This window comes from Lemur catta, chromosome 1 (assembly GCF_020740605.2).
Source record: "Lemur catta isolate mLemCat1 chromosome 1, mLemCat1.pri, whole genome shotgun sequence".
Lineage (NCBI taxonomy): Eukaryota > Metazoa > Chordata > Mammalia > Primates > Lemuridae > Lemur > Lemur catta.
This window is the reverse complement of record NC_059128.1, coordinates 11,128,679-11,144,124: the sequence shown is the minus strand read 5'-3', so window position 1 is coordinate 11,144,124 and position 15,446 is coordinate 11,128,679. Positions and strand designations below refer to the sequence as shown.

The window sequence follows — 15,446 nt, the reverse complement described above, 5'->3', positions numbered from 1 at the left end:
AGCTCTCGGCTCCTTGTTATCCTTAATTTTAAAGCATTTTAAAAGTCATTTTTAAATTAAAAACTCATTTTAAAATATCACTTAAAAAATAAGACTTTCGTCCTGAAGGGGAGCCAATGTAAAGCTCTGAGCAGGGCCGAAAGGGCGGGGGGCTGCACTCTGGGAAGCTCGCCGTGGGTGGTGGGCTGGACTTGGCTCAGCACGTGGCCGTGACTCAGGCGAGCCCCAGGCGGTGACGGTGGGTGGAGCCTGGGGTGGGCGGGGCTAAGGTGGGCGGGGCAGGCCGTTCCTGGACCAAGCCCTTCCCTTTGCCGGTGGGCCGGGGGGCGGGGTCCTGGCTCAACCTGCACACCCTGTCCCCGCAGGTTCCTACTATCTGACCACCACCTACGGGGCCCTGGAGCACATCAAGAACTACGACAAGATCACGGTGACCCGGCAGCTGAGCGTGGAGGTGCAGGACTCCATCCACCGCTGGGAGCGCAGGCGCACGCTCAACAAGGCCCGGGCCTCCCGGTCCTCCGTGCAGGTGACGCCCGGGACGAGTGGGGGGGCCGGCGGGACCCTGCCGCAGACGCCATCCGCTCCGCAGGGCGTCTTCTGGCTGCACTGGCGGCCAGCCTTGCCCTCAAGGGAACCGTGAGATTCCACGCCAGAGGAAAGGCCCCCAGCCCCTGCCTGCTACTGCGTGTCTGCTCTGTGCCCGGGACGTGGGCGGGCCTAGAAACGTATCACTAGGCATTGGTGTCCCATTTGGGCAGAAAAGATGGGTACAGGAGGAATGAGGTATTTATTCAACATTCCTTAGTACCCACCATGTCGTAGCTCCCTGCTAGGGCTGAAGATGTGGACCTGTCATCCCAGTCCGTGCTTTTGGGGAACCCACGAGCCGATGTACATCCTTGGCCCTGGGTCCCTGGACCAATGCAGCAGCTGCCCGGGTCTCCACTCCTCCAGCTTGCTCTCCACCAATCCAGCTGCCCACCCCTCCCCGCCTCTGTCTACACAGACTAGGTATTCAAACCATTCCTGGCCAGACACCCACCCCTCCACTCCCATCACCCCACACAACCTGAGGCTGCATCAAATCCAGGTACCCCCATTCCCCCAACATGCTGAGCCCAATTCACTGGCCACTCAGCCTCTGCCCACGCTGGCCTGTCTCCCCTTCCTCACTAGCTATCACTGCCGATCCTTTAAGACAAGACAGCCCCCCTCCTCTGAGAAGCCTTCCCGGATTACCTCATCCCCCTACCCCATTCACCACAGGCTGGGTTAGATGTGTGCTCAGTACTTCCTGCTGCTGCCCCCCCCAACAGTGCTGTAACACTCTGCATATGAAGCTGTACCTCTGGGAGGGCAAGGCCCATGGTTCACAGGGGTCAGGGGCCCCAGGCCAGGGTCTGGGACAGAGCAGGACCAAGTGTGCAGAGAATGGAGGGAGTCAGGCCAGCAAGCCAGACAGCAATCGACAGCTGTTAGCAGCTGTGCAAACTCACTGCCCTGGCAGCCAGAGCACACCTGTCCGGAACCCAACTCCTGGCTTTCAAGATGGCCCATGTATACATAATAGGCAGAGCCCAGGCCTGGGAGGCAGGAGGCTCGAGTTCTGGACCCAGCTCTGTACTAGTTTGTTGAGTGAGCCTGAGCAATCCTTGCCCCTCTCCCGGACTCAGTTTTTCTATCTACACAGGCCCACTGACTGTGGCTAATCAATAGTATCTTGATAAATATTTAATAACTGGCTCTCTGGGGGTACAAAAAAAAAAAGCTCTGATTTTAGCTTCTGTCAATTTCCATGGTGTAAATACTCCCACCATGGCCAATTTCAACTTGGCATCACTGAACTCGGAGTGGAAAGAGATGTATGCAGTTGGCTCTCCCAAGCTGATAGGAGCCAGCATGCGCCCGCTCCAGCACACCACTGTGCCCCACCCACTTCTGGCATACCTGTCCCCCCTAACTCTGGGGATATGGACACTCCTGGTCCAGGCCTGCCCCAGGCAGCCCTTCTTGCTTCCACCCTGTGGGTTTCTGATGCTGCGCCAGGCAGAGCATCAGTGGGATGGACCACCCAGCACTGGGATGAAGGAAGCTTGGGACGGGGATGAGGAGCCCCTCAGCACCGTATCGGGGATCTGGGGAGGGCAGCACCTCTGACCCCTCCCAGTGCCTCCTCTGACCTCGCGCCTTAAATCCCTTCCCTGGGGAGTGAAAGTGCAGGGCCAGTCACCAGTACGTGTAAGGGCCCTTGGGAACCTAATGCAGGACAAGGAGCCCTAAGGCAGCCACTAAGAGGCTGAAAGAGTGGGCTGGGCTTTCGTCCTCGCAGAAGAAATGGATGGTCCCAGTGAAGCTCTGGGCATGGAGCCCGGCGCCTCCTAAGCGCTCACCACCTGTAGCCGCAGTTGCCACCTCTGTGCTGTGGTCCTTGCGTTCCTCCTGGGGGAGGCTGCGGGCACACTCCGTCCACAGGGGGGCGCCCCACACGCACCGTCGCCACCTGCTCGGAACCTGGGGACAGCGAGGGGCAGCTCCAGGCTCGCAGCCAGCTGTGTGCTTCCTCACACCTCACGTAAGGCTGGCGTTGCCCAGTTTTCAGTCGAGGACCCGGGGCTCAAAATAGTCGAGGCCAAACAGTAAGCGGGAGCAGATTCAAAGCCAGGCAGGTCATGGGACTGGCACCCACATGGGCCAGGCCACCCAAGGTCCCTCCCAGGCCGCGGCGGACCGCGTGAGTGTGCCGCGAGCATTGCGAGGACCCCCTCGGGCGTCGCCTCGCTTTGCTCGTGCCGTGTCCCTCCCCTCCCGCCCGTGCCGAACCCGCCCTCCTGCGCCCAGTGCCCTCCCCGTCCGCCCCCGGGGCTGGACCGCGCCGCCTGCCCGGACCGTGCGGTGCTGGGGTGGGCTCGGCGCCTCCCGTTTTGATGTACGGCGCCCGCCGTGCCCAGCTTAGTGCCTGGAGTGCGGGGGGCTCGGGGAAGGAGGGAGGGAGGGATTGAATGAATGCCTGCATGCATGCATGCATGAATGAATGAATGAATGAATGAATGAATGATGGGACGCCTGTGCACCGGCCACCAGAGGGCGCGCTCGCTCCTCATTGCCAGGATCCAAACTGATTTGGAATCGCCCACAACAGTGAGCGCAGTTGAGAGGCGCGGCACCGGGCGCAGGTCGCCCTGCGGGCCGAGTCGCGGAGTGAGGCTGGGGACGCAGGCGCGCGACTCCCAGCTGCACGGCCGCGCAGCTCCCCGCTGGCCCGAGCTCTCGGCGTCGGTGGGGGCGACAGGCGCCCGCTGGGCCCCGCCGGTGACCGCAAGCCCTCCGTCTCGCCCCGCAGGACTTCATCTGCGTGTCGTACCTGGAGCCCGAGCAGCAGTCGCGGACGCTGGCGTCGCGGGCCGACACGCCGGCCCAGGCGCTGTGCGCCCAGTGCGCGGAGAAGTTCGAGGTGGCGCAGCCCCAGGACCACCGGCTTTTCGTGCTGGTGGACGGGCGCTGCTTCCAGCTGGCGGACGACGCGCTGCCGCACCGCATCAAGGGCTACCTGCTGCGGAGCGAGCCCAAGCGCGACTTCCACTTCGTGTACCGGCCCCCGGACGGCGGCGGCGGGAGCCCGCCCTGCCTGGTGGTGCGGGAGCCCAACTTCCTGTGAGGCCCTCGTGGCAGCACTTGCCGAGACCGGCGGGGACAGAGGGGCGGTCTGGGCGCGCCCACACGCCACACTCACTCAGCACGGCCCCGCACCCGATGGCCACAGGGCGCGCGTGCGTGCCTCCCACCGGGCGCGTGCAGGGTATTGTGAAAATAACCTGAAGGCGTGCCCAAGGGCCCTTCCTGAGGGAGAGCCATGGCACTGAGAGGCCACGTTCTTCATTAGACAGAAAGGGAAACTGAGGCTCCGAAAGGGAAAAGGCTCTCCAGCCAGCTGCAGCGAACAAGCCCAGTCCCTGTTCACACACAGCCCCCCAGGCCAGTCCCTCTGCCTCCCCACGCCCACCCCATCCTTGGTCTTCCCAGGGAAGGGCCTGAGCTCGGTTTCCCCAGGACTGGACGGCGTAAGGGTGCTGGCCACAGCTGCGCCCTGCGCCCCTCAGGGTGGATCTGGGCTGTTTGGGACCCGCCCAGCATCTCAGGAGCATCTCAGGGTGTGTGTTGAAGAGATAGGCCCCCCAACTCCTGCACCGGAGCCTGCCCTCAGCTGGCAGTGCCCGGCTCCTCTGCAGCCAGCTCCAAGCCCTGCCAGAAGCAGCCAGACGCACGCTGGGACAACCAAGCAAGGCCAGCTCCGGGGACACATGGACAAGCCCCGCCTCCACCACAGGGAAAACTGACAGGGCCCTTTCCCAGGTGGACGCACCCCAGGGCTGTGGCAGTTGCTGCAAGAGGCACCATGTGAGGAGTCTAATAAAAGCCCTTTTGAAAATGGCATCTCCTTTTCTGAAGGGTCTGGAGCTCTGCTCGGCTAGCCCAGTCCCCCACTCACAGCCTACCCTCCTTCCCAGGCGGGTGGGTTCAAACACCCCCCACCCCTTGCCACTGAGGATCCTGTCATCTCTCACCTCTCTCAGGAATACCATTCCCTGTAGTCTTCCCCTGGTCAACTCCTACATATCCTTCAAAGCCCATCACCGGGAAGCCTTCCTTAAGCCCCTGGGTTGGGCCAAACCGTCCTTATCCACGTTCCCACAGCCCCCCTGGAGCTTGTCTGCTTCACAAGACAGATCCCGTCAAGTCGCAGTTGCCTGCTGATACTTCTGCTTTCTCCACCACATTTGGACCGTTCGTGTCTGTGTCCTCAGCATTGAATAAAAATAGGTATTTGTGCGTGCCTGCTCTTCCAGGCCCTGGAAAGCAGCAGAGAACAAAACCCAAGGCTCGTGTGGAGGGAGCCCCAGTGGGAATGGCCGTGAGCAGGGTATCCAGGGAATGGCAACTGGACTGGGCTGACTGAAACTCCTCCGCACCAACTAGCTCACTTAGCCAGTCAACAAACACCTGTTAGACCCTGGCTCCAGGCCAGCTCCGTGTGAGACGCAGGGGAGGCTCCAGGATGCTGCCTCGCCCCAGAGGTCACAGATACAAGAAAATAGGCAAATACCCAGAAGCTGAGGGAAGCCGGCCATGATCCCAGAGTGCCTGTCCCCACCCAGTGCAGACACTGCCATTGGCCTTGGGCTGGGCTACACAGCCTCATGCCAAGCTCCAAGGCCGGGTATGTACTGCCTCCCACTAGGCCTAAGCCTGGTGGAGAAGATTGGGGGACCCCATTTACCAAAACACCCTCTTGCCCAGGTGGGGCCCCAGGCTTGGGGTGGGTTCAGAGGGTAAGTTAGGCCCCAGCCCTGCTCTGGGGAACTTATGGCTGGCTTCCAGGAGGGACAGAGCTGGCCAGTGGGCTGGACTGAGGGAATCGCTGCAAGAACATGTATGTACAGGTGCATGTGTGTGCAGGACCCCACCCTGAGGCCAGTGCTGGGGTCCACCCATCCGGAGAAGCCAGGGACCCTTCGTGAGCCCCCAGAGAGCAGGAGGGGAGTTACCCGAAGCTCTTGTCATCTGGCCGCCTCTCCCACAAGCAGGTGTGACTGGGCAAACGGGGGACCCTATCGAGGGCCAGGAGATGGCGTCCTTGGAGCTGAGCTTCAGGGCTGTCGGGAGCTAGTTAACGATTCCCCTGCATTATTTTATTTAATCCACACAACAGCCTCTTGAGGGAGGCGTCTCCTCCCTGGCATTTGTCCCCTCTCTCCTTGGTGGGCTGCCTCCCTCCGCCCCCCAGCCTTTACTGGCCCGGCAGCCTGAGGCTGGAGCTGGGCCAGCGGTGTTAGGAGAAGCCCCTAGGGTTTCCGCAGAGTGACTGGGCATGCCTGGCCCTGCAGCCTCTCTGTCACCATAGCCAGCCATGATGGCTAGGTGCAAAGTCCTGGCCATAATGAAAGGTCCTAAACTGGTCCTGAAGTGGCCTGGCCTGGGGTGTCCCCACAGCACCCTAATGGGGTGGAGCAAGTCTGCCATAGTTGTGAGCAAGTTTCTGCTGAGGAGGGTCAGACCTGCAGGCGAGGTGGGTAGAGAGAAGCAGAGCCCCTGGTTGGGGGGGAGCGAGAGGAAGGGGAGCCCCTGGTGTGACACCCCACTCCCGGCACCACACACTCACAGATGAGCCTGACCTCCCCACTCGGCAGGCCCGAGGCCACGTCTGTCTGCAAAGCCTGGCACACATCTGCCGTGTACACACCCAGTTGGTTGGAATCCAGGACTGGGGTGTCTCCCACCAGGCAGGGTCACCAGGGTGAGGAATGGGGTAGCAGTGGCCAGCTGCAAGCCCTTCTTTTGAAGGAAGGTCACATGGAGCAGGACTCTGGGGAGGAAAGTGCCAACTCACAGCAGTGGCTTTCCCTCTTCCCGTTTTCTGGGAATCGTTGCCATCCAGGAACGCTTTAAGGAACTGCCTCTTTGCGGCTCACGCAGCCCGAAGCCAGCAGGGAACTCTGAAATCTGCTTGGCTTCAGGGTCAGAAAACTTAACTCAGCAGTATGGTGGGAAGAACTGAACTAGGATCCAGGAGATCTGGGCTCCAGGCCAGCAGCAAACCCTGAGCAAGTCCCTAACAGCTTTGTGCCTCAGTCTCCCCATTCTTAAAATGAGAATGCTCGCTAGACCCTGATTTCCCAGGTCTGTTGCAGGGATCACCCAAGTTCCTGGGTGGCACAGGCAGGGGAAGTCAAAGATCTTCTCAAAAAGGTAAATAAATTCAAGGCTAGCACATATGGTAATGGAGGTTGTTCACTGCCACATTTGCATGGCTGTGGGGACAAGTGGGACTGAGACCCATCTGTGGGCTACTTGTCAGGGCCTGCGTCCTGCTGTGGGACTCTGTCCACCCAGAGCAAGCGGCGTCTTTTCCAGTCTGTATGAAGGAATGTGATGGTCTATGGTGAGTACAGGGGGACTCAGGTCTGCTGGGCCATGGGGATATTCGCAGGTCAATGTGACCAGGGTGGTGACAGCAGAAGGCACGGAATGTCAAGGGCGCCTGACAGAATAGAGGCTATGTAATCCGCCTGGCACAGGAAAGAGGGCTTCCTGGAGACGGGGGTGCTGAGCTGGGGCTTGAAGGGTAAGGACGCGGCCAGGTGCAGACAGGAACAAGAGAGCCCCGAGAGACTACTGGGAGACAGCTCTCCACGGGTCTCGCATTTCTGCATGTCTGGTGAGGAGCATTGACAGCGTTTGTCTTTTTAAGAGTACTTCAGTAGCCTTGGAAGGTCCAGATTGTTTCTCCCTCCTGGGAAGAGGACAGATTTTTTTTTTCCTGACTAGGATAATAAGATGTCTCTCACCTTGGAAAATAATGTGCTCCTCCAGGGAGGAATTTGGGCAGGTTTGCTAGCGCCGTCTTTGAATGATTGAGTTTCTTAAGCTTGAGGTTTTTAGGCCACTGCGTGCGCAGCATTCACCTGGGCCCAACTCTGCATCACTCAGGAGACGCAGGTGAGAGGAGTCACAGCAAACATGAAGCTCACGCGACCTAATGTGCCTCGAGTCATGATGTCCTGTGTCTCTGACATGGTCTTGTGTCTGCAGCACCTGCACTGAGACAGGCTCACTTGCCAGCCTGCAAGTGGGTAAAACCTCAGATTCTTGGCGGTTCTGGACAAGGAAGAGGAAAGACAGTGAAAAGTCACAGGAAAAGTAACAAGATTGTGCTGTACGCATGGGGGACTGGCCATTTCAAGATGGCTTGAACATAAAGTCAGAGGCAAAAAGAAGTGGGAGGTGACACTGAGTTAGCTGATTAGACCAGGCCCGAAATGGTCTTGGAATCCTCCACCCACACACTGGTCCGGAGGGGCCAGACTGGAGGCAGGAGAGGCTCCCCTGAACCCTGCTGCAGCAATCTGGGGTAAGGGGAGGTCTGAACAGGGGAAGGTGTGGAGGTGGGAGGTGGAGTTAAGCCTGGGAATGCTGAGGCTGTAAACTTCGCAGAACATGGTGGGCGATTGGAGGGTGTGGACCGAAAGGGGGGATCCTGGAAAGACTTGTAGATTTCTGGCTTGGACGCTGTGCTGCGGGTTGTGCTATCAGCTAGGTAGAGGGGAACGCAGGCTTGAGAGGGAACAGAGGACATCAGCTTTGGGAGTGAGGAGTATGAGGGGCATGCAGGACACCAAATAGGGGTGGGGCACAGATCTGGGAGTCAGGCAAGGCCTCAGTCCCTGGTAAGGGTCAAATATTCTGAAGGGGTAGGGCCCAGTGACTGTGGGGGGCAGAGAGGTCCTGCCTCTGGGAAGTCCTTGCCTATCTCATGGCAAGCACTTAGCCCCACTTTCAGTCCTCCTGGCCAGCCTGGTGCCCAGCTCCCAAGAAAGGCTGCAGCCACCTCAGCTGACTTAGTTACTTCTCATAAAGGAAATGGAGTGACTAGTTTTCCTGGGAACAATGAAAACATATTACTAGAAAGATGTGGCCCCAAGTTGAGTGCAATGTCTCACGCCTGTAGTCCCAGCTACTTGGGAGGCCAAGGCAAGAGGATGGCTTGTACCCAGGAATTTGAGGCTGCAGTGAGCTATGATTGTGCCACTACACTCCAGCCTGGGCAACAGAGCATGACCCCGTCTCTAAACAAAAAAAGCAAAGACATCACCCAAACAGCCAAAAAATGCAATCTACTATGTGTGTCAGAAAGAGCTAAGAAATTGATACAACATGAAAAAACAGCCTGAATTAGAAAAACTCAGAAATGAGATAATGGAACTGAGGAAAAAATTAGGAAGAAAAGAATTGTTTCAGACATGAAGAAAAAGAAGTTTCACACATGAAGACTTGGCCGGCCGCGGTGGCTCACACCTGTAATCCCAGCCCTCTGGGAGGCCGAGGCGGGTGGATCGCTCAAGGTCAGAAGTTCGAGACCAGCCTGAGCGAGACCCTGTCTCTACTAAAAATAGAAATAAATTATCTGGACAACTAAAAATATATATAGAAAAAAATTAGCCGGGCATGGTGGCGCATGCCTGTAGTCCCAGCTACTCGGGAGGCTGAGGCAGTAGGATCGCTTGAGCCCAGGAGTTTGAGGTTGCTGTGAGCTAGGCTGACGCCACGGCACTCACTCTAGCCCGGGCAACAGAGTGAGACTCTGTCTCAAAAAAAGAAAAAAAAAAAAAACACACACACATGAAGACTTAACTAGAAGGGACATAAGACCATATAAACACAACTGAAAATGCATTACTAGGAAAAGGAGATGGAAAATGGAAAATATTTTTAAATAAAAAAGAAATGAATAACAAAAGTATGGTCCATGTAAGAATAAATTGATCAGTGGGACTTTATTAAAATTAAAAACTTCTGCTCTGCAAAAGACACTGTTGATAGCAAGACCCCCTCTCTACAAAAAAATTTTAAAAATTAGCCAGGCATGGTGGCACACCCCTGTAGTCCCAGCTACTCAGGAGACTGAGGTGGGAGGATCGCTCGAGCCCAGGAGTTGGAGGCTGCAGTGTGCTGTGCTTGTGCCACTGCATTTCAGCCTGGGCTACAGGGTAACACCCGGTCTCTAAAAAAAAAAACAAAAACAAAAGTGTCACCCCTGAATTTGTCACAGACATGACTCTATTTGCCAGTTTCTCAACTTCTATTCCATGCTCCAAACGTTAAAGGAGTCAACCACTGCTAAGCAGGATAGGAAACCCTAAAGACAGGTGGTCGGAAGTGTCAGGGCTTAGTGTTTTCATGTTGTGTTTTCTCCCTATGTATCTAAACAGCCATCTTGCTATGTGGCTTATTTTTTTTAGCAGCTTTATACCACATAATTCCCCCATTTAAAGTGTACAATTTGGTAATTTTTAGTATATTGAGATTGCATAACCCTCACCACAGTTTTATAACATTTTCATCACCCCAAAAAGAAACCTCACACCCATTAGCAGTCACTTCTCACTGCCCCCGCCCCAGTCCCTGAAACCACCAATCTACTTTCTGTCTCTACGGGTTTGCCTATTGTGGACATTACATAAAACTGGAATCATATAGTATGTGGTCTTTTGGCTTCTTTCAATTGGCTGAATTCCTTTAATAAAAAGCAATACGCCGCACAGTATTCCATTGCATGGATATGCAGTAGTCTTCTCCTATCCACGGTTTTGCTTTCCGAGGTTTCAGTTGCCCGGGGTCACTGTAGTCTGAAAATATTAAATGGAAAATTCCATAAATAGACAATTCCTAAGTTTTCAATTGCATGCTGTTCCAAGTATTGTGATGAAATCTCCCACGTCCTGCTCCGTTCTGTCTGGGCTGTGAATCACCCCTTCGTCTCGGGAATCCACGCTGCCCACGCTGTCCACCTATTAGTCACTTAGAGTAGCGGTCTCGGTGATCAGACCCACCATTGAGGTAGTGCGGTGCTTGTGTTCCAGTCACCCTTATTTTACTTAGTAACAGCCCCAAAGGGCCAGAGTAGCGATGCTGGCTATTCAGATTGCCGAAGACAAGCCGTAGAGCCCTTCATTTGAGTGAAAAAGTTGTATGCCGAGGTTGCTAAGATCTGTGATAAGAATGAATCTTCTATCCGTGAAATTATGAAGAAGAGATTCATGCACGGTCTGTAGGGGGTTTGGCACTATCCAGGGTTTCTTGGAGCGTATTCCTATGAATAAGGGGGACTCCTGTAGACGGTGTGAGTACCTCCCTGGGTGATGCAGGGCCCAGGGAAGCGCAAGCCAGGCAGCCTCTGTCCTTGAGGAGCCCCCTGGGAAAATCCGGTGAGATTTCCCCTCCCTGTCCCTGTCCCTGCACCTGGTGGAAGGGCAGACCCTGACACATGCTGTTAGAGATGCAACAAAAATGCAGGTGGACAGAGGAGATAGTACTTTTGTACTGAAATCTTATCATTTCACATTGCCCTGGCGCCTACTTTGAATATCCAGTAAATGGAGTTTCCCAGACCAGAAGCAAGTTCAGTTACCCTTGGCAGTTTCCGGTTCTCCCTTCTACCCAGTTCCTCAATGTGGTTGATCTCTGCTATATAAAACTTCCTCTTGGTGAACAGGAGGACACCTCCCGAGGGTACAGCTGACCAGCCCCGCTGACCCTCACATCCCGCATGGACTGTGCAGACACGCTACAGTGACCACTTCTCAGTCACAGTGTGACCTCCTAGAACTCATGCCTGCTTGCATGAGTTTTAACCCACCAGTTAAAACTCCCCATGGGAAACCAGTTTGGATAATGCTCTAGACCCAATAAAGGCCCTGGCCCCCGGGTCCTTCCCTCTCTTTCTGTCCACATGCTCCCTGACCTCCGTGTGTGGCCACCAGGTGTGCTGGGTACACCCCAGGACCTGTAAGTAACAAACTCTTTATTTCCATCTTGCGTCTCCCCCAATCATTGAAGGGGTGTTCTCCACCTTAAATATCCTAAATTAAAACAAACTTCGATGAGTGGGGAGAAGCTGAGGAAGGCTCGGGGCAAATGGGGCACGTTAAGGTACGCCTGAGGGTCCGTGGAGATGAAGGAAAAGGCAGAGGAGCTAACAGGTCCAAGGACGCAAGGCTGGAAAAGACGGACTGGGGGCGGCTAGGAGGGGCCAGGAGCACAAACCACGCAGTCAGGGGCAGAAGTTAATACTCAGGGTCAGTTACAAATCTTTATTTTCTTAAAGACTTGAACACAATTGCAGAATAAAATACAAAAGCAATCAAAAATCATATTTTCTAAAAATAGTTTTCCATTTGAGGCTTATAGCCCTCTTCAATAAAATCATTCTGAAGACTTAAGAGGTTTCAGCTTCAAATTTCTCCCAACAAAGACTCTTTCTGAGAGGGGCTACAGAAGCCTCCACGAACTTCTTGCTCTTTAAAACTAATGGGCCAAAAAACCTCCTAAAAAAGCAAATATTACTGTTCTCAACACAGCTTTACCCACCCCTATTTTGTAGTTTTTTCAGAGCAGACTGGGGAAGTGGGCAAAGGCAAACAAGTCACCCAGCAAAAGAAAGGCCCGGAGTGAGCCCCGAGCGGCAGGCGGCCCTTCCCCAGGCCAGAGCAGTGGGGGCTTCCCTCTCGCACCACCTTCGGTCTCCATTAGTACACATTCGAGGGATGGTGTTCACACTTGGAAAAGCACCCAGAAGGCAGCTCTTCAGTAGTGACCAAGGCACACGTTGTCCATGGACGATTTTATCCTGTAGGAGACAAGAATTATTTGGTGAACTATGTCAACTCTAAAGAAATTAAGACAAACATAATCCCACCTGGAACAGGCGGTCATCTAGGACAGACCCACCCACAGCTGTCACTGGGAATGCAGCTGTTCTGGATTCCCCTAGCAAACGCTTCCAGAACAAAGCTGGAGGTGGTGGCTGGCAGAAGCAAAACTGCCCAGCTGCAGGACGGCACTGCTGCCCCCTTCTGCTTTCAGAATGACAAGGACTTTCAAGTGCCATGTGCTGATTTACCTGTGCAGTGGATACGGCTTTTCACAAAGGTTGACCAGCACGTACAAATGTCTCAGAGCATACTCATACTGGAAAGAAACGAGACAGAATCAAACATTATTTCATCATACGATCAAGTCTTAACTTGGGAATACTACGTTTTTGCAATTATAGAGGTAAAGCACCTTGGCCAGTGGTTTTTGACCTTTTTGGGTCATGGATCCCTTTCTCCACCTTTGATAATCTGGTGATATTTACGGACTATCGCCCAAGAAAAATGCACACGTGCAAGGGTTTGCACACAGCCCTGGGGGTGTGGCAGGCTCCCAAAGCACTCTCAGTCCCACGTGAGGATCCTGATGGCGAGCTCCTGGTGGCTCTGCTCCCCGCTAGTACCTGAGACCTCCCTTGGGAGTCTGCCTTTTGGTTCTGGGAACTTCGCCCTGGGAGGGGCACACTGATGACAAGGGGGTGGGGGATGGTGCGTGAACGCCAAACCGGATCACGCCAGGTAAGGCTGAAATACCGGGAATCTTTATCTTGAAAAAAAACTTCAGAGAACCTGAGAACTCTCATGAAGATGAAGGAAGAGATTCACTTTATGTGATTCTAAAGAGCAAAAAAGCAAGACTTGGGGGTAAATGGTTCTCTCAACTGTTCAACTCCGCTCCAGGCTGAAAACAGCCGTGGACAATGGGTAGCCAAGTAGGGTGTTACTGTGTTCACATAAATGTTTCTCTATGAAACAGGCCATGGGGGGGATAAGGCTGTGGACAGGACTTGGTCGGCAGGCCAGTCTGCCACCGTTTCTCTAGAAAGATCTAAGCACCACATAGTGCTGACCAGAAGGCTATTTAGGTACCTTCCAACCCTGACACTCTGCAACGTGCAGAAACTCAGTACCTCCTTCTACTCCACAGACCAGGCCTGACTTCAACACTGAATCTTAGGGAGGGGTCAGCATAGACCCTGAAGGGAGAAACAAGGGGCTGATGTGGGAGGGAGGAGTGAGGATAAGGTTTTCAGGGACAGCAAAAGTGTAAAGAGAGCTACCCTTCAAAACAGAAATGAGAGTTGTCATTTATGACTCTGGTAAATTTTCCCACCCACTGGGACAATAAGAGGGTTCTGGGGCCAAATATATGGTCCATGAACTTGGACGACCTTCATTCTCTCTGAAATGAGCCCACTGTTCCCTCAGTCTGGATGGAACCTTCTACAGGGTAGTGCATCTGATGTGATTTCCAAGGGACAGCATGAGTTTAGCCTTCGGGTTCCTGAGGCACAGCCCGGGCACGCTCACCGTGGCGGAGTGCCAGTTGAAGCAGTGCGTGCGGAAGTGTGCCAGGGCCTCCGGGTAGCAGCTGTGCCTCGTGAGCGGGGCTCTCAGGGACAGAAGCCTCTCCATCTCAGCCTCGGATGTTGCCAGCAAGGAGACAATCTTGCGCACCGACTTCCAAATGAGCTGCCTAACCTGGGGACAAACACATCCCGTCAGAATGTGCCTCCCTGTGCCGCCTCTCCTGGACCCACGATGGTTAGAAGCACGTTTAAAGACGTCTCTCCACACAGCCCTCACCCGGTTAGAATAGACGCCAATAAATGTCTTCTGAGGAAGGCAAAAGATGTGTGTGTGCATGGCTTCCGTGACAGCTGGAAGGACCTTGCCTTTCAAGGATCTGCTGGCGCGATGGAAGCATTTACAACCAAACACCTGCAGAGCAGGCGTGGACTGCTCTGAAGAAAGGAACCTGTGCTCCACAGTGGACTGTCCCAGGAAGGCTGCTGTGTGTTCAGGGCACCTTTGCCCACTCAGGAAACCATCGAACGGTCAGGCGGTGGGGCACAGAGGGAGGCATCGTTTTCCTCCCAGATTATGAAAGACAGCATTGTAAGAGGAAGAGCTTCGACGTCAGCCTAACCTGACACCAGAGCTCTCTGCTCCAGCCCTCCCCAGTCAGGGTTTGCTTCCTTCACGTCTGAACCCACAGACTCACTGCCCACTGCGTGCTACACAAGCAATTCTCAATGTGTGGGTCCACAGCCACGGGGTCCCCAAGAGCTCTCATGGGCTCCGTGACATCTTCTCTTCCTTAACTACATGTATCTGTGCAAGGCTGGATTTTCTTCACCATTTCGGCCAACACAGCCGAGCCCAACAGAGTGAATGCAGACGCAGGTCCAAGGACCTAGCTGTTTCCATCACGCTGCACGTAAAGAGATTTGCAAAAATGTAAAGCAATGTCCCTCTTCTCACCAAAATGGTTTTTGTTTTGGAAAACGGTTATTTTTCATAAAATATACATTAACACAAAAAGGGTTTGCTATTGTTTCTAAATAGATTAAATATATTTTTAAATCTCAGTTTTAATTTATTGTTTTAATAATCTTTTATTTTACATAAAAATCTAACTACGCAACAGTTATCAGGAAAGTTAAATCCACCAAGAAGTATGTAACCATGGGAATAGTTTTCAAATTTACAGCAGATACCAAAAAAATCCTATACGATTTACAGCTGTTCAAGCAAACACATGAAAACTCTGGTTCAGATTCCATGAACTATCAAAAGGGTAAGGACAAAATGCTCCTCTGCCTCCTTTTAATTTCTGATGCAGTACATATCAATAGAAATGACCCACTGTAAACAACAGCTCTTCGGGATCAAGAGTTCAAAGAGTGTAAAGAGGCCCAAGACTACAAAGTATGAGAACTGCTGATATACTGTGTGTGACACCAGCTAAAAGTATGTCCTGCTTAATAAGGTGGCCACACATGGGGTAGTAACTTTTGGGATAATGAGATATAGGCATTTTAGACAAACCACATAGATAGACAGATATTTATTTATTTATGACAGAGTCTCACTCTGCCACCCTGGGTGGAGTACAACAGCATCATCATAGCTCACTGCAATCTCAAACTCTTGGGAACAAGTGATCCTCCTGCCTCAGCCTCCTGAGTAGCTGAGACTACAGGCGTGTGCCATGATGCCCGGCTAATTTTTTCT

At 53.9% G+C, this 15,446-nt stretch overlaps 2 protein-coding genes across 3 annotated transcripts in view; one reads left to right on the top strand and one right to left on the bottom strand.

The window, feature by feature from the left end:
- RIN3 (Ras and Rab interactor 3) overlaps positions 1-4,429 on the top strand; it is a 119,015-nt gene extending 114,586 nt beyond the window's left edge. For both annotated transcript variants that reach the window (XM_045561832.1, XM_045561842.1), the window contains 2 exons: positions 366-529; positions 3,344-4,429. In XM_045561832.1, the coding sequence (XP_045417788.1) occupies positions 366-529; positions 3,344-3,658 (479 nt within the window). In that variant the 3' untranslated portion in view covers positions 3,659-4,429. The remainder of the gene's footprint in view (positions 1-365; positions 530-3,343) is intronic.
- A 7,192-nt stretch (positions 4,430-11,621) lies between these two features.
- The window catches only part of LGMN (legumain), a 31,582-nt gene continuing 27,757 nt past the window's right edge, over positions 11,622-15,446 (bottom strand). Inside the window, exons 12-14 of the mRNA XM_045561821.1 lie at positions 13,740-13,910; positions 12,458-12,525; positions 11,622-12,184 (exon numbers count right to left, since the gene is read on the bottom strand). Of these exons, the coding sequence (XP_045417777.1) occupies positions 12,142-12,184; positions 12,458-12,525; positions 13,740-13,910 (282 nt within the window). The 3' untranslated portion in view covers positions 11,622-12,141. The remainder of the gene's footprint in view (positions 12,185-12,457; positions 12,526-13,739; positions 13,911-15,446) is intronic.